At 41.4% G+C, this 20,881-nt stretch overlaps 1 protein-coding gene across 1 annotated transcript in view; it reads right to left on the bottom strand.

Annotated features, from left to right (window-relative positions):
- Positions 1 to 6,947: 6,947 nt before the first annotated feature.
- Positions 6,948 to 20,881, bottom strand: part of LOC144048942 (transducin-like enhancer protein 1) — a 28,693-nt gene continuing 14,759 nt past the window's right edge. The window contains exons 7-20 of the mRNA XM_077561446.1: positions 18,780 to 18,996; positions 18,648 to 18,664; positions 15,693 to 15,806; positions 15,488 to 15,541; positions 15,127 to 15,276; positions 14,904 to 15,042; positions 13,326 to 13,528; positions 12,193 to 12,269; positions 11,820 to 12,069; positions 10,502 to 10,749; positions 10,110 to 10,257; positions 9,855 to 10,005; positions 8,783 to 8,859; positions 6,948 to 8,489 (exon numbers count right to left, since the gene is read on the bottom strand). Coding sequence (XP_077417572.1) covers positions 8,382 to 8,489; positions 8,783 to 8,859; positions 9,855 to 10,005; positions 10,110 to 10,257; positions 10,502 to 10,749; positions 11,820 to 12,069; positions 12,193 to 12,269; positions 13,326 to 13,528; positions 14,904 to 15,042; positions 15,127 to 15,276; positions 15,488 to 15,541; positions 15,693 to 15,806; positions 18,648 to 18,664; positions 18,780 to 18,996 — 1,953 coding nt within the window. The 3' untranslated portion in view covers positions 6,948 to 8,381. The remainder of the gene's footprint in view (positions 8,490 to 8,782; positions 8,860 to 9,854; positions 10,006 to 10,109; positions 10,258 to 10,501; positions 10,750 to 11,819; positions 12,070 to 12,192; positions 12,270 to 13,325; positions 13,529 to 14,903; positions 15,043 to 15,126; positions 15,277 to 15,487; positions 15,542 to 15,692; positions 15,807 to 18,647; positions 18,665 to 18,779; positions 18,997 to 20,881) is intronic.

Here is a 20,881-nt window from a genome sequence, read left to right as displayed (position 1 = left end):
AACCAATGGAGCTTGGAGAATGCTTATACAGGGGTGCGTGCGGAGTGAAAAACGATGGAGGAGGTTAGTGATGGTGTCAGGGGAGAGATGGCCGCGGAGACGCATCAGTAGAGAGATGGAGACTGATTAAGGCCACCACTGTATCAGTCAAGGCTCCGGGGAGGAGCTGATACAACTGACCCCCCCCCCCCCACCCCACCCCATGATTGAGCAGCAGATGCCACATGGAAGCGACACATAAGTGAAACCTCCAAATTTGAAACGTCCCAAAAGTGGTACAAAGTGGAGTTCAACCACAATGTTCAACGACATTATAAATCAACATCTGGCATGAGAGCCATTTATTTTTAATTGGCCTGCTACATATTCTAATAATAATAACAAAAACAGTCTGCATCAAAAGGTGACAAGAAATAAAATGTTTGAAGAGCACACACTATTTAAAAAAAAAGAAGCAAAATTGAGGTGATCAAGCTTGAATGCTTGCTGTAAGACATCAAGACATTTTATTTTGTAAAAAAATAAGAAAATAAATAAACAGATCTAACAATTTAAATATTTTTTTACCATAAACATGCAAAAATAAAAATAAATAATATTAGGCATTTTATTTTGTAAAAAATAAGTAAATAAATAAACTAATCTAACAATTTAAATATTTTTAACAAAATTGCAAAAAAAGAAATGAATATTAGACATTTTATCTTGTAAAAAAATAAGTAAACAAATCTAACAATTTAAATTTTTTAATAAAATTGCAAAAATAAAAATAATATTAGAGCACCAGTTCTCAATTATTATTATTTTTTACACCAAGCTCTGCCGAAAAACCTAATTCTGTCTAATACAGTAATGTAGTAAGGCTGAGTCATTTATTCTTAAACAAAAAAAAGCATATTTCATTGTGTTAGAAGCCGTTGTAACAGTCTGCAGAGAATGAATAAATTAAGTAATGATTTAGTTAAAGCATTTCGCACATAAAAGTTAAAAACTGTATGAAATAAATTATGTATAAACAAATAGTTCTTAAAGATGAAATGCAGACGTTTTAATTTAAAAGTCAAACATAACTGGACAGTGCTAAAAGCAACACTAAGGAACTTCCAGTTTATGTTGATTATGGCGACCCCATATGGACAAAAGCGGTATTGTTATGCCTGAACGAAGACCACATTTCCCATGAAGACAAGCGCATTGCGTCGTTTTTGAGTTCACGCCAGCGAGTGAAAACCAGGCCAAAGTTGATTCTTGACTGTCCATTTATCCGTGAATTACTGCATTCTGCGATTTTATAAATTTAGATATCATACTAATACTAATGACTTTTTGCTTGTCACCGAAAACATCAATCTGAGAGTCAGGCTTGGTTGTCTTATAGAATATATTTAACGGCTTGGCATATGTTGACCTACAGCATATCGAAGTGATTTCAGAACGCTTCTGAAACACAAGGCTAACAGCGGCTCCACCGTCCATCTTCCTTCCTCCATCCCATGCACCCTTCCAAAAAAAAAATGGTAATTCTCCCCCTGCTCGTGTCCATACGACACTTTATCAGAGCTTCCTCCCCATGAGTGGATTCTCCGGACCCTCGGAGCAGAAAATGGAGGCTGGTGGAGAAGGACAGTGAGGAGCAAAGGGGGTGGGGGCAGACAAATAAAGAAATAGGCACAAAATATTAGGTACACCCGCCCAATCCAAAGGTAATTTTTTTAAAGATGACACATAACTATTGTCATTTTTTTCTAAATGCTGGAGTGAAACAAAGTTGCGACTGTAACGCAAGTAATGGAATCAAATATGGCGGACAAACAGAGGATTATGGATTATGGAAATCAGGTTGTGATCTGTGAGGCGCTAATCCTCGCCGCAGTGAACAAACCCATCCAAAATAAATAGACAAATAAATAAAGTGTTAGCCAGATTAACCAGCAGATTAACCACGTAGCCACACTCAGACTTTAAAAAAAAACATTTTTTTTTAAAGACAGACAACATTTTCTTTCATGATCCACAGTCACTTGTTGCTAGGCAGAGCTCACAAGGCACAAGCCATCTTCTCCATTGGACACAAATATAACAGTAATATATTTGTTCTTGCTTTACTTAAAAGGAAGCTTCAAACTATGCATAATGACAAAAGGAGGCTTCAAACTAGGCATGACAGTCCGAGGGACTGCTGTTTTGATTAGCAAAAGAGTTCAAATGGCCTCAGCAGTGAACTCTTGTCCATGTGTGACCAAAGGTGATAACTACGATATAGTATCTGTTTTATGCATTTTCCTGATGGCAAAGGGCAGGCATATTTATATGAGTGTGCTTCAATAGGTGCTGCTGTTTTGGTCAGCAACAAGATTCAAATGTGTTCAGCCGTCGCATCTTTAATGTTTGCGTCTATGAGCTGTCAGCTTTACAGATGCCACATCGGCACTTCTTTCTTTTTCCTCCGAGCCGAGGCCACGATTTGAGGAAATCCGGGCGACATGTTATTATTAAATGCAATTTAACAGGTGACTCCGTTAACGAGGCATGAAGTGTTAACGAAGCGGAAGGTGTCTGTCTGTGTGAGCGGCGGCATGTCTTCACTAAGTGACAGTCGGCCGCAGGTGAAGATGTTAAAGATGGAAAATCCTCAGTGACACACACACACACACACACACACACATTTATCTCCATCCTATTGAATAACTCTGTGATGCTTTCCATATTCCATGTGAAGGATTATTACAGCTTACCCACAATCCCCAGCAGCTGATTATCCTCCATGTTGACAGGACAGAGCTGCGCTATCGGCGTTGTGCAGCAGCCTGTGCGTGCGTGTGTGTGTGTGTGTGTGTGCGTGCATGTTGTATGTTAATGCAGCAGCGGGCAGGTGTTTGCAGTTGATACCTGCAGCTCCAGCGGGGCTTGATCACCTCAGCATGGTGGCTCACCTTGGGGAGGGGCAGACACAGCACACAAAGCTCATTAGTTAGTCCGCGCGCACACATACAGCAGAGAAGGCTAACGGGTAAGTTTTAGGCTAGAAATAGGTGTGGGGGGGGGGGGGGGGTAATGGGCGAAAAAGATACACGAGCAAGAAAGTCATGTACAATAACTTGTTGGTCACGTATAATTGGTTAATTAATTAATTGTAAATTAAATATTTTTCGTAAAACTAACAATTTTAACAATGGACCCCATCATGCAGCACATGCAGACTAATTTATTTGCGTAATAAAAAAAATAAAAAAAATCGGAGACCAACAACCACTTTTTGTGGAAAACGCGATTGCCATCTCCATTTATTCAACAATTTTTTTTAGGCTTAATCTTTTTTCTCTTCAAATTATTTTGCATATTTTTGCCCGGTTCCTATGTCAGACAAATAATGGAGACAAATAACATTTATTTATTTATTAGACCACCGATTCCAGGGTATAAAGAAAAAAAAAAGGCACCGTGTGATGAAAACCTTATCAGAGGAAAGTGTTTTTAAAAAAAAAAAATTTTTTTTTTGCTTTGTTTGAAATAAAACGTTTTTTTTTTTTCTTTCTGTTGCATAATGTAAGCACGCCTTTCCTTATCTTTGTTTTTATTTGTGAATTTTTCTGGTTCTGTGTGAATGAAACTTTTGTGCTACCTTTTGCATTTTCTTGCTTGAGCATTTGTAAAGAATCATTTAGAAATGTGTTGTTGTTTTTAATTGAGCTATTTTGTTTTGTTTTGTGAGTGAATGCTGTATAGCCAACACATGATAATAACCCTGGAATGAAAATATTTGCTTGGTTTTCAAGCTTTTATGACTATAGACACAAAATCTGGAAAGTGCCATTATCAATGCAATAAGAGCAATACAATACATTTTTGGTTTCATATGCAAATTGGTAAACACTCATTATACACTACAGCAAAATCTATGAAAGGCCACATGTCTTCAAAAGGTGACTAGTTTGACTATATTTTAGTTTTATAATACACCTATTGTTATACTTGCAATACAGATAAGGGGCTACAATGTTACTTTAAAACATATGATGTGCATTTAAGGTCTTATGATGGTCACACTTGGACCAAGAAACAGATGATTCCTATTTTTCTGTTATGAAACCCTCCCCTGCTAAAAATAAGGCCTCTGAGGATGTTTATTTTATTATTCATTATGTTCCATAGCCTATAATCGTTAAATACCACTTTAAGTATTATGTTTCCATGCCTTCAATTCTTTACAATAGAGCAATGGTGAGAAGTGCACCCACGTCCACATTGTACACAGCAGTGGGAGTAGAGCTTTTTAAAAAAAATATATATATTTTAGGTTTTTTTACATGTGGTGCTGAGATAAATAGGATTAGGGATTTGGGAGATTTGGTGGGAATAATCCGTCAGCGTATCAGGGAGAGAGGAGATGATGATGAAAAGAGAACGGCGCCATTCACTGCGCCGCATTCTGAGCGTGCAATGACATTGTCTCCCTTTTTCCTCCAGGATCAGCTTTCATTTTGTCACCACCGCTGCTGTAATTGCCTCCTAATCGCCTCATGCTGCCTGTGGGTGTGTGCGTGTGCGGGTGCGACTGGGGATGGAGAATTAAACATTCACAGTAATTGATCAGATTTACAGTTTACATGAGACAGAGCAAAAGGGAGTGGGATCTGAGAGTCTGTTTGTTGTGGGTATTAAACAGCGGCGGTGTGTTATTTAACACGCGGTTGATTTGAACAGCTGCTGCGTTGAGGTATTATCGACACGCTTCCATTCTGTGCCACGTGTACATGATGCGCCAATAGAAATAAAAAAACAAAACAGCATACAAATCACAGAGTGACACTTTTGCTAGATTTTAAATCGGCAAATTACTTTCCAAATGTGGCTTTTTCTCTCTCTCTCTTGTGGCTAGGGGTGAGATGCTAGCACAGAATTGTACACTCTAAAAACAGTTGGGTCAAAAAGGGACAGATCCTCTACTTGGGTCGATTTGGCCCAACTTTGAGTCAAGAAATGGGTCTTTCAATGTAAAACAACTCATAAATATTGGTCACATCCTTTAGTTGGGTCAAAAAAAATTGGGTCATTTTGTATGAAACAACCCAAAAAGTTGGGTCAAATTGACCCATGAAGTGGATCGTTGCATTTTTGATCCATAATAACTGTTTTTAGAGTGTACATTTGGTATCTGTTTGAATCCACCTCCTACAGAGTCTTCTCTCATGAACATGATCATTTTGAGTGACAAAATGCTCACAAAATACACATAAGAGCAAACCATCTGGAGTTATTCAAAAATCAATATTTATCTAAGAACAGTACAATATCATAAAACTTTTGAATAAAATATATTACACTCTAAAAACAGTTGGGTCAAAAGGAACTCAATTATGGATCAAAAATGGACCGATCCACTTTATGGGTCAATTTGACCCAACTTCCTGGGTTGTTTTAAACAAAATGACTAACATTTTTTGACCCAAGTAAAGGATCTGACCAATATTTATGAGTTGACAAAAAAAAAAAAAACATTCTTGACTCAAAGTTGGGTCAAATAGACTCAAGTAGAAGGATCGGTCCATTTTTGACCTAATTGTGTATACTCATCAAAGACGCTTTGCTAGCCTAACTCGACGTTTTGCTCCGACCAACAAATTAGAGGACAGAAAAATGTGTAACATAATAGAGGGCCAGATATTTGATTAGTTGAAGAAACTGCATACAACAAGAAAAAGATGAAGTAGAAAATCATATTTGGCACTGGATGCTAAGCTACCTAACAGAAAGTAGCCTGCAACTGGATGGTCCATAGCGTCAGTGGGCTGTGCTAAGTGCAGTGTGAAAAATCCACTAGGAGGTAGTAACAGCGCTGGGGGGAGTGGGTGATTTTCTCCAATAACACCATTTTTTTTAAAAAAAAGTCACGTTTGTTATTTTTGTTGAGAAAAAAAAAGTGTTAGGGGACCAGAAATGTCACTAATATAGCAACAAAGTCATTAATATAGCAAAACTGAGTGATTTGAACTAGAGTGCATGTGGCTGTTAAGTGTACAGCGATTCTATTTCCTTTGTGAATTTTGATGAAACGTCAGTAAACTTTTAAGTCACCTGTGACATCTTCAAAATTGTGGGGTAAAAAATTGCATAAAACGTACGTCTCCTTCAAACATTGCCTATACAGTTCATGCAAATTTAATGAAGGCTACAGATGGCATAATATTCTATGACAAAAATAGAACAACAAAAGGACAGATGGTGGTTCTCACCTTTGTTGACGTTAATGAATGTTGGAAAAAGATCAAGTTGAGGTGAAGGGTCTATTGATGGCGCTGGATGAAAGGAAGGGCACAGTTAAGGGGAGCTAATGAGGGTTAATTGAGAAGTATTTTCGACTTGACAACTTACGTGAGGCTGAATGAAACACTCCGCATGACTCAGGTTGCGCCGGGACATCAATGAAACAAGGCCAAGTATTCATGCAGCTTTTTAAATCAACAAATAGCAAACAAAGCCTCTAAGAAAGCCCAAAATATCCATTACGGCTAACTTTTTTTTCTTCTTTGATAGGTACGTTGAAAAAAATACATAGCTTATGAACAGTAGGTAACGTCAAAAATTAATTAAAAAAATACAGTAATATAGAAATGAAAACAAAATGTACAGCACCCTCAATATGAAATAAACAACAGCAATAAAAATATATTGTAAACAACGTTAACTTTGACGAAGTTCATTCAAACTGCCTGCCCGTGCTAATGCTATCGACCTAAAAGGTGCCCTGGCTAGTTCGCCGCACAGCAACGACGGATGCTATTCCCTTTAGCATACAAGCCAATTAATTATGTTTGCTACTTCTGCTTTAAGGGCAAGTTATTACATATAGTAGCTTTAAACCAAAATTATATTTTATTCTATTCGAGAGCAAAAAAAGAAAAAGAAAAGATTGCACCGTTGCCAACAAAAAGTCCACAAAGACCCTGTCAATTACAAAAACACCATTTATTATCTAAACTTTTCAGATTAGCAGTTAAGACCATTTAGTTTTTCTTCAGCATTTCTTTTCCATGTAAAAGATGTACAAAAACACTTTGTTATATCTAAACAACGTCCCATAAGAAACCAACTAAAAAAAAAAAAGAAAAAAGAGAGACATATATACATTTTTACAAACATTCAACGGACAAAAATATATTTAAAAAAACAACAACATAAGCACACGGTCAGGAATTATTGTGACTTTAAATGACGCACAAATATAAGCAACACCGATGCTTTGCCATTCTTTGTGTGGGGATAAAGTTTGATCCTCGTTCATCCGGATTCGGGATGGGCATAATAATTGATCGTCTATTGATCGTTAAGACTTACTGATAAATGGCATCTTGAAGTAACTGCGTTGTCACTATGGCAGGCAGCTTGGAAACAAAAGTTCAGAACATTCAGAGACTTTAGATGCCTATACTGAGAGCAAAAAGCTTTTTTTTATGGGGGGGGGGGGGTAGATAAGGTCCTGTATGAATAAAGTGTCTGTGAATGACTCTTATTTGGTTTTCTGTCTTTTAATTCTTTGAGTATAAGATCAGGGGTAGGGAATCTTTTGAAAAAGCCTCAAAAGCTATCCATCCATACATCGGTGGGGGACACAGAACAAGCAATCACACCTATGGACAATTTAGGAGTCTTCAATTAACTGACTTGCATAATTTAGGAGCGCCCTGAGAAACTTAACCGGGAGTGTTTGACCCGAGATGCAAACTGACAACTTCTCGGCTGCGAGACAGACGTGCTAACTGCTACACCATTTGAAATATTTTCCCTCACAAATGTTCATCATATATTTTTGTTCTATTAAACTTTTTCATGAATTTAGTGTGGCCCTTGTAGGACCTTATAGAAACTGGAATAAGGTCCCCCACCCTGCTATTAGATGGTAAAATGTTGCATGTGCCTCAGGACAATTGATGTCAGGAATGGATTTGCTTGTGTGTGTGTGTGTAGGTGGACTCGCTGTAAGGACAGCAGAGGCCACGGTGAGATGGCGTGGGCGTCTCCGAGCGAGGTTTGAGGTTCAAAGGGCAAAGAGGCAACAGGCTCTGAGCACAACATTCTCCGCCTCCGAGATTCTTCTCGGCTCATGTCCTCCCTTTCGTCTACTCTGTCATCGCTCGTTGTTTTGCAGCGATGCTCGTCTGCTTCAGCGTTGACTCCGTTTTATTAAAAATGCATGGTCCGATCGCCCGTTAAGTGAATAGAGGGCGGCGTTCAAGCCTTTCAGTAACATCTGCTTTTCCGAAACGCATGTGAAACGCTTCTGTCCGTCTTGTTCTCTTTTTCCAAGTGGCGACAAAGAAGGGGGGTGTATGCAATTTCAGGCTCTAAAAATGGACGGTACAGACGAGCCTTTCATCGGCGTGTTAGTAGATAACCTCATAGACTGTAGCCTTCTTGTCCCCCGAACCGGTGACGATATACTTGTCGTCCACAGATATGTCACAGCTGAGCACCGAGGACGATTCTTTAGACTGCAGGGGGGGGGGGGGGGGGGGGAAGACACACAGCGTTTGAAGAACACAAGAAAGTGAGATGAAACGCCGTAAGGAAGACACTTGCAGGCAGTTATGGCGAGTTTGCGTGTGAATGTCTGTGTGAGTGTCAGCTGCGGCCTACAGCAGCTTTTGCGTGATTATGTTCATTATAGTCATCCACGATCTAGTGGTGCCGTGGAACGGTATGTCACATGTAATGAGTGATATGTAATCTGTGGTCACATTTAGCGCCTTCGTGAGTTCAGGTACACAAAGTACAAAGTGCATACCTGGAATATGCTGGCGCCATACGGAGTTCTCCATGCGTTGAGCAAGTTGTCCTTTCCAGTGCTGACGAACCATTTACCTGCACAACGAGAATACAGCGCCAATCAATGCAAGGTGTATTGAGGCAACAAATTGTTTGATATTTTGTGTTCGTAAAAGTATGTTAGCTATTGAACAGAGAAGTCCAATTTACTATAATAGCTACAATGTTTACTTAAAAGTGTTTTGTTAGCTTAATAACATAGTAATCGGATTAGTTATTTTTAACTTACTGTCGCGCAAAAAATAGCAATGGGCTTGCTAGAAATTTCATTTTTGTTTTGTTTTTTAAGGTCTACTGTAGATTCTAAGTCATCCACGTCATGGAAACCCGCACAAGGTTGAATCGAGACAACCGGACTTTTCTTTTTGTTGACTTTGTTGTGATTTTTCTTGTTTCCCCCAAAACGTTCAAAAATAAAGGCAAACTATTTTCCTTCTTTTTAGCTACTGACAATTATCCTCAAGATACACGTTTGCCACCAATATTTTTTTGTGTGTGTGGGGGGGGGGGGGCAAAAAGTAACTTGATTCATCAATCAGTAGAATAATAAACACAGCAATTCCAGAGAAAATGTTTTTCACGCAGCTAGTTCCCGAATTTAAATATTTCTTTCTTTCAGGTTTTTTCATCTTTACCAACAAATATATAGTGCTTATAAAGTGCTTGTGTTAGATGGAAGAAGGTATAATTAACCTGTATCTGCTGCCATTCATACAAAGATATTTTGCTGGCTAACTGTCATAATTTCCCACCGAGTAATTTTCAGTACATTTGCGAGTAAAGTAGGATGAGATAATTACTATTTCACAATATTTACAATCGTTTTTGAGAAATTATGTGTGTGTGACATTTTTCAAACCGAAAATACTGTATGTGCCTTGGCTCAATAAAGGCCAGTAAACAAGCTGTGGTCCAGTACCAAGTCGCACATACCGAACAAAAAAAATGTGATTGATCATTCTTTAAAGAAGCTTTATTTTGAAAATCTGCCCTTCTACCATCAAAGTGTGCAATCTGTGCTTGTGCCTTACCGCAATAGGCAAACTGCAAGGAGAGCACGCAGCTCTCATGCAGATGCAGCTGATATTTGTCCGGCTTGGTCACGTGGAGGACCTCCACATTGCTGCTCTCCATACCCACGGCCAGCCACTCTCCAGTCGGACAGTAGCCAAGCGAGAAGATCTGGACGGCGAAGGGAGAGCTGGCGTTACTGGCGCGTATGTGACCGGCTGTGTTGGCGGTGAATGTTTTCGGGTTCGCGTGGCGGCTTTGGGCCGAGCGCGCACCTGCGACGTGAAGTCGTGCTGCTGCAGTTGACGTCCCTCTCGCAGATCCCACGACCGGACGGTGTTGTCTAGGCCTCCGGTCCACAGCTTGGTGCCATCGTTGGAAATGTCAATACAGCTGGCTCCGTCTGTGTGGCCCTGGAACTGCCTGCGGGGTGGGTACACACGCACACACACACACTTTACACCAGACGCCATCACATACGACACTGTGGTTGCAAAAGTTTTGGTACAGACACATATACCTTCAAAAATGCAATAATGACATAATTGGTTTGCCATTCCATGTTCCACTATTACTTTTCACATACAGTAGACCATAGCCTGTCTTTTGTTTTCTACTTTCATAAACCAATGATGCAATGTGTGTATGTGTGTGTGTGTGGTCTTACCGAACCAGCGTCTGATTGTGCAAGTCCCACACGGCGATATTGCCGTCGCTGCAGCACGAGAAGCACACCTTGGAGTCCGGGCTGATGGCCAGAGCGTAGCACGCCGGCGCCGACGACGTGAGCTCGGCCTTGATCCTGGGAGTGGGCGTGGCCAGGTCCCAGATGGACAGTGTGCTGGCCTCGCCGCCCACGATCAGCGTGCGGCCGTCGGGGAGGAGGCGGCAGGAGCGGATGTAGTTGTCCCGGTTCTGTGGGGTGGATGAATAAATAGTGTAGGCATGGTGCTGATTACCAGTTGGACTTGACCGTTTATACCAACATTTTCAAAAGTCAATATTTTATTAGTCACTAATGCTGGCTGCCATCGCCTTGAGCTCTACTTCTCCTTTTTTCAGGGGAATCCTAAAAAGGGAACAATATGATTGGCTCTTTGCAGAGTTGAGTAAACAGCCACCCCTTTGAAGTTAATTCCTTCAATTATCTTTTTTTCTTCCTCCTGGCGATTAGAAAGGGCAGAGATGAACAGTTACGCAAGGAGGAGAGAGGGAGCGAGCCAAATCAAAATCAAAAAACGACACGGTGCAAACGCGGATGCCTTAAAAATAGCTCAAACCAGTAATGGGACACTGACTTACTAAGAATTAAAACAGAAGAAGGTTAACGTTTGTTTATTATTATTTATTTATTTAAACTCAACATGGTACACATTTCTTCTGAAGCAAATATTATATGTTTTGATTAAAAAAAAACAACTCAATTGTGTTTAATAGAAAGAAATAACTATTTATTTACCTAAATATTTGTGGTCATTGTAGAGCTGTAATCTTAATACCGCAATATTTTTTTACTCACTGTTATCATACCATCAGAATCAATGCCTAAAATAGCATTCACTTCATTTAAACCGACTAGTAAATTCCTCTTTCTTAATGATCTAAAAACCTGCTTCCATGCCAGGGTTGTATTGAGAAGCAGCCTGGAGGTATTTGTGACAGTGTGGCAGGGGCTCAAATTAGCGTAACTGACATCATGTCATTCTTGAAAAAGTAAACAACTTGAGAGTGCCAGCAGCTCCTCCGTTTAAGAGTACAGTACACAAATACCAACAATTGAGCCACATTTTAAATTTTTCCGACAGCTGTTTGCCAGACACAAATAGAGGAGCAACTGGTTGTGACGTGTGTTTGTATAAGGTGTCTCCCAAGTCATTCACCACCATGAAAATGACAAGCAGAACAGTTTGCAAACACTTTGTCATGGCCAGATAAGCTGGCAGTCAGCCTAGCTCCAGTTAACCAATAAATGATTCCTTACTCACCAAACAGTCAAGCTGCGACACGGGGCTCTTGTTGCCGGGGTGACTGATGTCCCACACCTTGACGCAGCCCTTCCCGCCCGTGTAGACGTGCCGCGTGGGGTTGCTGATTGTGACGGCGCAGACCACCTCGCCGTGGTTGAGCGTGTTGATCTGGCGGGCGTGGCGAGGGATGCCTGGGCCCACCAGGGCATCGGGGGGGAACGGGACTGGCTGCATCTGACCATCGGCCGCAACATGGAAGGAATAGGCACTAGGGAACAACACGCAGCAAAAAGAAGCACAACGCTGATTATTTGCTTAATAGCGGGATGCGTTCAATGACCGTATATGTTCTGAACTAATTAAACAAACAAGTTTCTGCAAAGTCACTTACGGCTTGCCACCAGGGATTCCTGTCAGACTGGGAGGCATTCCAGGAACCCGCATGTGAGGGTGCGGATCAAAGCCGACCTTGATGAGAGACAAAGCAGTCACTTTATAAGCACAGTGCAAACACACACACACACAGGCACTGACAACATTTGGGTACATAAGTCTAGCGAGCAAAAAGCAAACAACCACACACAATCTGAAAATGAACGACAAGTTGAGGAGTCTGTAAACACACAGACTAAAAGCTGTCATTACCTTTCCCATACACACACACACACTCATCACCCGACCTGACACACAAACAGCTGCTGAGTACACACAAGCAGAGTTACGGCAAACTGTTGCTCAGACACAGGCACCACTTGACTGAACCAATTTAAACAGTGTAATGAACGCTATGCAAATACGGCAATGAGTGATGAGCTTGTTGGAAAATAACCCTCCCACATACTGACTGAACAAATACACGGAGTAGCAAATTTATATGCGAGTCAAAATGTGTTGTAGGTCAGCAATAGATGACTATTTTTTTTATATATCACTTCACCTTGTTAAATAAATGTTTGTTCAATGAAGTCAACCCGAAAAAAAATATTGACAATAATATGTTCTATGCAGCCCCACTAGTCTAAATACCGTATTCTGGTTAATGTTGCGTGGAATACGAGTTAAGCGGCAAAATACAGCAGCAGGCCTTTTTGAAAATGACATCACAGTTACTCAGGTCTCAGGTAACAGCCAATCACAGCTCAGTTTCAGAAAACAGGTGAGCTGTGATTGGTCATTGCCTGAGCCCTAAGCAACACTGATGTCATCTTCAGTCAACAGCAAGTGGCAAAATGGCCGCCCCCTGAGATGGATAAAAACGGCTGGGTTTTGCTTCATAACTCATATTCCACAAATGTAATATTAATCAAGATGTCATGTTTGGATTAGTGAGTTCACATATAACATGTTTTTGTCAAGAAATGTTTAAGGTTTATTTCTAGTTTAAAACAAATATTTACCGTAATTATTACTACTGCATTAATGTAGGTTAGGAATAAACTACAGCACGTTATGACGTGTCCATTTTCGAGTTGTAAATCCGGGACTCTCAGTAAACCTCAGCTTAATCACAACGGTCCTACTAACCATTGGCGAGCGGCCATATGCTGCCACCGCGGCGGCGGCGGCAGCGGCGCTCATCTGAGGCGAAATGTTGTGCAGACCAGCAGCGTAGGCAGCGGCGCTGGCCGCCCCAGCCAGCTCGCTGTTCATCCCTGCAGCGTGAGGCAACATGCTGAACGCCCCCGGGTACGGGCCGGGCACCGCCAGAGGAGTCCTGAGACCTGCAGCTGAGAGGACACAAAGAGCGCTGATAGTCTGATATAAGAGCCGTGAAATTCGAGCCGCGGCTATTTAAGGTCAAATGCCCTTGTACAGTAATGCGACACAATTGAAGGGTAGGCTGCAGTCAGGTTCCCGTGATATTGTATCAGCAGGGAGGTACAAGCTCAATAAATATTCATCACATGCATGCTGATTGAATACCTTAACCTTCAACCTGAAGCAATTAGTGATTTCAACTCACTAATATTAATGAGATCACATGATCTACTAGTGTGTGTGCCTAGTGAGGCAACACATCCTGCTAATGACATGAAAACGTGCAAAACAATGAGGAATCAGTAAATTAAATCTACATGGAGGTAATTTTAGGGTATTTATTTACTCAACATGCATCTATTAGGGATTTAGTAGATGAGAAAAATTCCATCCATCCAGGAATTTGGTTGAGTTTGAGACTATCACCTAGTCTGTAACCTGTAGTTGCGCAACAACTGACTGAAGTAAAGTTAAAGATTCTGAAGATTTTTCAACTACTTTAAAAGACTTTGCGATCAAATTCTCGCAGATTGCTAAATAAATGTATATTATAGCAACCAGTTCATGGTGTATCCCAGTTCAGAAAATGAAGATTGAGAAATGTAAACCTGAATCTACATTAGCCATACCCAACAAATTCAAATATTGGATGAGTGGCACTTCAAAGCCCTTTGAAAAGCAACTTAAAGGATTGTGCCATTTTTTAAGGATATTGTAATTTAGTCAAGTGTAATTTACTGTAATGACAGGTTTGCTCTATATTATTTATTTGGTTGTTACCAACGCAACTATGAGATTCATTTTTCAAAAATCATTTCTACTTCAAAAAACATTTTGTATACACTTTTTGGCACGTACGCCTCCAATGTAATTTACGGCGCAACGCGTTCAGTGCGTAGTGACGTAGAATGGCGGCCGCCTCTCTGCCGAGCAATGTGAAACGCCTATAAAGGTGCAAGGTAAGCCTCCGTAGCGTTCCTAAAGGGACGATCAAAACTCTTGAATGTGTCTGGTGAATGACGAGAGCATGGCGTGGAGGAGGGTGACTCTCCCGATCGCATGTTGTTTCTTTAGGAATGCTACGAGACTTAACTTGCTTTCTTTTATAGACGTTTCACATTGCTCGGCAGTGAGCCCGCCGCCATTCTACGTCACTACGCACTGAACGCGTTGTGACGTACATAACAATGGCGGCGTATGTCCAAATAACGTTTCAACTGGAAATGATTGAACAACCAAATAAATAATAAAGAGCAAACTTGTCATGACAGTCGGGGTTCATTTTTAGATAATTTAAAGATTCACTGACACTGAGTAATAGCTTTGTTTAAAGGAGAAACATACTAGGTGGGTGCGGGATTTCCATGGAGGGGGGTTTTGACAGGCTGGGCCTGACACCAGGTGTGGAGCTCGGCCCTGGGGTAGAATCGCCTCTTGGCGTGGGTGTGCTTGACTTGAGCCCGGGTGTGCCTGCTTTGTCTCGCTGCCACACAGACAAAACACAAATGTTATGTTAACCTTCGCAGGTTGTGATAACTGACAAAAAGAATCACAACAAAATCCGAACCATTGCCATCTCTTTGGATTTGAGGGAGGAGGAGCTCGCCGACGATGCGGTCGAAGCGGGACTGCAGGGGTCCTTCTTGAGGAGCCGTGCTTTATCCAAGCCATTCTCTCTAGGGGAGGGGAGTGGCGTGCCGCGAGGCGAGGGTTGCTCCTGCCCGAGAGATAACCATCCGTATAATTAATTACCGGCGAGCAGAATTCCTGTAATAAACCTGTTAGCATTCAAGGAAGATTCCCACGTGGGCTGTAATGAATGTCAATCAAGCGAGGGCCATGTCTCCACAGCCTTGTAATGACGTTTTGCATAAATCTACTTTTAAAAAAAGATCTTTGATGAAAAGGAGTGGTACAAATGAACTGACCTCATTTGAGACATCCACCACTAAATTGTCATCACTTTTCTCTCCGTCACTATCCTGCAAGGACAAACAATCCATTAGCGCTTCATCAAATATCCCAAAGGCAAATTCATGAATATTTAAGTGCAAATAAAGCATTTGTTTTTCATGACAGTGTCAAGGTAACAAAAGCGTCACTGTGTTCCGCTGAACGACAAGTGTGTCTTACGTAGTGGCTTGAGTCCTTGTCCTCCACTTTGCGCTTCTTGTTGTCGTTTGAAAAGTCGGGTCCGTTCCGTCGCTTGTCTGAGTTGCGGAGGTTTTCGGGCAGCAGCGAGTTACTCTGCGTGACGGCGACAGAAAGGAGGTGAAGACAGAACAGTTGAAACGATTCGTTAAACAGTCGACTTTAATACTCATCAGCGTTAAACGGTTAAAGTCGACTAATCACGTCGTTTTGGCATTTACAGACACATTTACAGAGGAGTTTTGACTCGCCCGTTTGCTACCATCACCGGATATATTTGCAGTTTTTTTTTGTATTTACAGCCGACAAATATTTGATGTGACTTTAAATTTACAACAGCGTCAGTGAAAGTCATTGAAAAGACTACGGTGCAGATTTCCGTCATAAACCGACGACGCCCTGCATGAGAATACTACTGTAAATTTAAGAGTAGAAGTTCAGTGTGGACAATGTCGCATCTTATTTGCGGATTTTGCCAATCCCAGGAGCGAACTGTTTTCAACTGTTCCGCTCCTGTTTAAATCACCAACGTCATGTTAGGCATTTATTACATTTTATGAGCTCCATTTTGAAGTGTTAAATCAAATCTGCACAAAGCACTCTGATCGGTTTTAAGATCAGCTCTGCTCAAGCGCACACCCTCATCATGAAAAAGCACGACATACTGTAATGCCAATAAGTGATCAATGGTTTGCAGTTTTTGCTCATAATATGATGCTTATAAATCTATACTATTATAGCTTGTTTGACTTATTTCACTAAATTTTACCTGCTTTCACCAATCTATTGACTTAAATTCCAATCATGCAGAGTATATAACTTTTATGAGTCACCCTGAAAACCACACAACTAGAGACAAAATACTTGCGTTTTTAACGGTACACTACTCACATGTGTACTATATTTGTTATGTTTTTCAGCAGGACTTGCCCTTTAATGGTCACTGCGGGACACTATAAACCTGTCTAGTTGTGTGCCACTTTTTGTACGATTTCCAACTATAATCCGGTGGGAACACATCGCACTAGACCGCACTTTCCGACTAATGACAGCCACTCTGCTCGTGTGTAGAACAGGTTAGAAAAACAGAGCGGGCTTATTAGCAAATAGGTTAAGAGCTCACAGGAGCGCGAATTAAGCGGCCGCACACACAGACACACACCTCTGAAGTTGATGATTATATTAAGTGGCTCTTAAAATCTAACCACGCTGCCTCTCCTGGCTGTGTGTGTGTAGAGATGTGTGTGCGCAATGTGTAATTGACTGTGAAAGCCTATGTGTGTACTGCTTGCATAACGCTTGTGTGTGCCCCAAAGCGCGCACACACACACACACACACACACACACACACACACACACACACACACACACACACACACACAAAAAGCCCCCCCCCCCCCCCCCCCACACACACACACACTGCCTCCTGACCAACGGCTCCTATTGTTAATGGATTAAAGCTTCATGTCGAGTCCATTATAGTCTCAGCTTGTCAATGAAATGTGCATCCAGCATACACAAACACACATGCGCGTGCACACATCAAGTAGCAGGGTGGGAGCGCTGACAGAGAGGGCCGAGGTGCGGGGGTGGGGGATAAATGAAAGAGGAAGAGGAAAGGGAGGGGGTGAGAAAAAACGGGGGGAGTGGATGAGGAGATTAGAGGACAGAGAAGATGGAGGAGAAAAAGGGTGACGAGAGACTAGGAGAGGGGGGGGTGGGGGGGATATGGGGGGCTGATGGGCAGAAAATCTGCATTCTACCAAAGCCCCCAACAGTGCCCCCACCCCCAATCCCGCTCCTGCCCCGCCTACACCTTTATAATAGGGTTTTAGTGGGCTGAGCGCAGAAGCGCTGACCCACAGAACATAAGCAACCCCCTTCCCCTTTCCATATTTTCCTTTAGTATAAGACACACAAACACATACACACACACGCTCAAGTGTCATATGACTGCTGCACCTTCACCCGTCCCCTTTCCGAGCCCTCCCCTCTGAGTGGTGGCGATATTAAACACAATGAGAGTCTTTAAACACGGGATCAGGGGCAGTGGGAGGGGAGGGGGGTTATGAGGCGGGGGTAATCTGCTCACTGAAGTGTTAAATAGGCACAACAATGCAGGCGAGGCTGGGCTGGAGGAGTGAGTGTGTGTGTGTGTGAGAGAGAAAGGGGGTGGGAGAGAGAGAGAGAGAGAGAGAGAGAGAGAGAGCGCTAAAAGGCTCATTTGGCAGAGAAAGGACTTCAGAGTGGCTTCAGGGCAGAACTAAGCAAGCAAGCAAAGCTCCCCCCATTCCCCAAGAGAACACATAAACGCTCACACGTGTACACACACGTACACGCACACACACAGTTTGGCCGTCAAGCAAAGCCACAGATGCCGGTTAGGTGTGAACGCACGGTTAAAACAATTACGAGGCATCGGCATGCTTAATGTCACAGTGAGGCGAGCTTCATTGATCCCACGAGTAGAAAAAAATGGGGAGGAGGAAGTTAGAACCTTATAGAGCAACAGGTGCACTTCAGCTGGAATGCAATAAAGTTCCCGTTTTCACTCATAAAGGGGATATCTGGAATTTTGTTTTTAATTGGTTGAATCTGTGGAGTCCTTGTCCACCCATCATATGTGACATTAAACAACCAATTATATATATATATATATATATATATATATATATATATTATGAGCTGCCTATTTCTGAAAATGTTGCCATTTGCATGTAGCACCAGGACTTCACAGAAGCACTATCACATCAAAGCCATAAGGTAAGCTGAGCTGCAGTTGTCAAAGGGATACACCACATGCATGCTTGTTAAGAGAACTGCAATTCTTAATCCTTTGTATATTTTGACAGAAAAAATGATTTCCTAATAACACTGGTTGCTGATTTAAAAAAAAAAAGAAAAGAAAGTATAATAACTGCGAGCAAATGTACTTACTGTGCCAGGTTCCCGATCTGTTGTGGTCATAAATGTGATGCCATGGAGTAAAAATAGAGAGAAAACAAGATAATGATCAATAATCATCCACAGTGGCTTGTATGTTAAATTGAGGAATAATCAAAGCAAGACCTCTCAAGTGCTCGGGTCCTCCGGGGTGCGAGTCAGGTCCCGAAAGATGTGGCTTTTTATCAGCACCGTCTTTCCCTGCAAGATGCGGAGGCATGGCGCCGAGTGCTCCCGAGAGCGCCAGCAGGCTGGCCGAACCGCCCAGCTGAGAGGGGTGCAGGCCAGCGGGGTGAGGTGTAAGGGGCACAGGGGCGCCGCTGTGGTTGTGTGATAGATGCTGCTGTTGGCAGAGACGGACAGAGGACCTTAGTGATGCAAGAGGCGATTGCCAGCATGATTATAGTACGCTTGTTTTAGTGTGACAAGAGGTATTTGGGCTGAAAAATGTATTGAACTAAAATTGACATCGCAATGTAGTAGAATGCAATTTTTAGATAAAGAACAGCTTTATTTCAGTCGGTCATATATTTTATATAGTGTCTAGATATAAGTTCAGTGCTTATGTGCAGTCCATGTGTTTACATCAATGTTTTATGAAACATGAAAAGCTGAAGCAATGAAGCCACATATTTCTTTGTATAATATTTGTAATCCGATTTACAGTGGCTGTGTCCGAATGTAACCCCTCATTCACTACATAGGCCTTCACTATATACAGTCATTTCTGGACTATAAGCCGCGCTAGCTAAATTTGGGCAATACTACACATATGAGCCGCACCGACTGTTAGCCACCGTTGTTTTTAATGTCATCGCACCGGGTTCCCGCTACTTTATTTTCTGTAACGAGGGTGCAAATCGTCTCACTCTCGTTCTGTCTCTCCTACTGTATTTGGGGTCACTTAGTTTGTTTTGCTCTGCCTGACGTTCTTGCGCTTCTTTTATAGTTCGCCCCCTTGTGATCTGATGGATAAGCCGCACCTTTGTATTAGCCGCAGGGTTGAATGCAAGTGAAAAAAGTAGCGGCTTGTAGTCCAGAAATGACTGTAGTGGCTTTAATATGTAGTGCCCTCATTCTGTTTGACAGCCAGCTCACTACTTTCTCCTTGTCGCATATCACATGACCACCATAACTCTTACGACACAATGGCGCATAAATCACCGACTACCATTATTGTGAATGAAAAAGTTTTAAAACAGTACTTGTTTTGCTTTGTTGTACATATTTTCAACTAAAACAAATTAATTATTTTTGTAGTATATATTAATGCATCGCTCGCGCCATGTTTTTTTTTTTCATACTCACAATGCATTGTGGTCTATGTCAACCCGGTTGATTGAACATCGATGTTCACTACTTTTCAGAGTGCATTGTGGGTCATTTTTATTTTCGTCCCCTGGATGTTCGGACGGCACTACAAAATGGTGTGACCCCCTAAGTAGGGCACTATATAGGGAGTTGGGTGCACTTTCGGACACAGCCAGTATGTTTACGTGAAATTTGTTTAGTAGAATTTGGTGAAGTAGTCGGAGCGAACTCTTAAAAGACCGCAAGTCTAATTGTTTAAGAAGTTAACAACTAACTGAAGTAAATAAATACACGGTCTTTCATATTAATTCATGGTTAATATGTCATTATTTTAGTGTAAACCGAAATGATAAGAATAGAATATTTATGTATAATAAATCTCATATTATCTATTGGAATACAGATTAATTTATTGCTTGTTTATCATTCAGAATCATTCAGCCCTAATAGGTATGCCAAGCCAGCAGCTGGCGATGGCAAATATAGCTTGCAAGTTAAAGCACTGCATTTATACTGTACTAGAAATCTGTGTAATTCATAAGGCCAATGGCAAATGTTGCCGCATGATATTGATCTACATGCATTCAATCAGTTTTGGTTGAAGGAAATAAGAACTTAATTGACAGTTGTTTGCTCAAAACATTACGTCATAGAAACTTGGCTTAGTAAAACAAAGTCATTATGATCTACTTTTATTTCAACTGAGTGTTTTGCTTGTCTTAAAAAAAAGACTCTTTTACACAGGTTGCCCTAAAATGAAAACAAAACAAAACTGATCCAACAACTTCACACATTCTTATAGTTACTAATCTATTGCTGCAAGTGTGGGTACTTCACCTAGTGACACAGCATCTTACAATCAGATAATGGTCTGGTGTGATATATTAAATACTTGTCGCTTTTCACTCAAAAGAACA

The sequence above is a fragment of the Vanacampus margaritifer genome, chromosome 3, assembly GCF_051991255.1.
Source record: "Vanacampus margaritifer isolate UIUO_Vmar chromosome 3, RoL_Vmar_1.0, whole genome shotgun sequence".
NCBI lineage: Eukaryota > Metazoa > Chordata > Actinopteri > Syngnathiformes > Syngnathidae > Vanacampus > Vanacampus margaritifer.
This window is presented reverse-complemented; position numbering and strand designations above follow the sequence as displayed.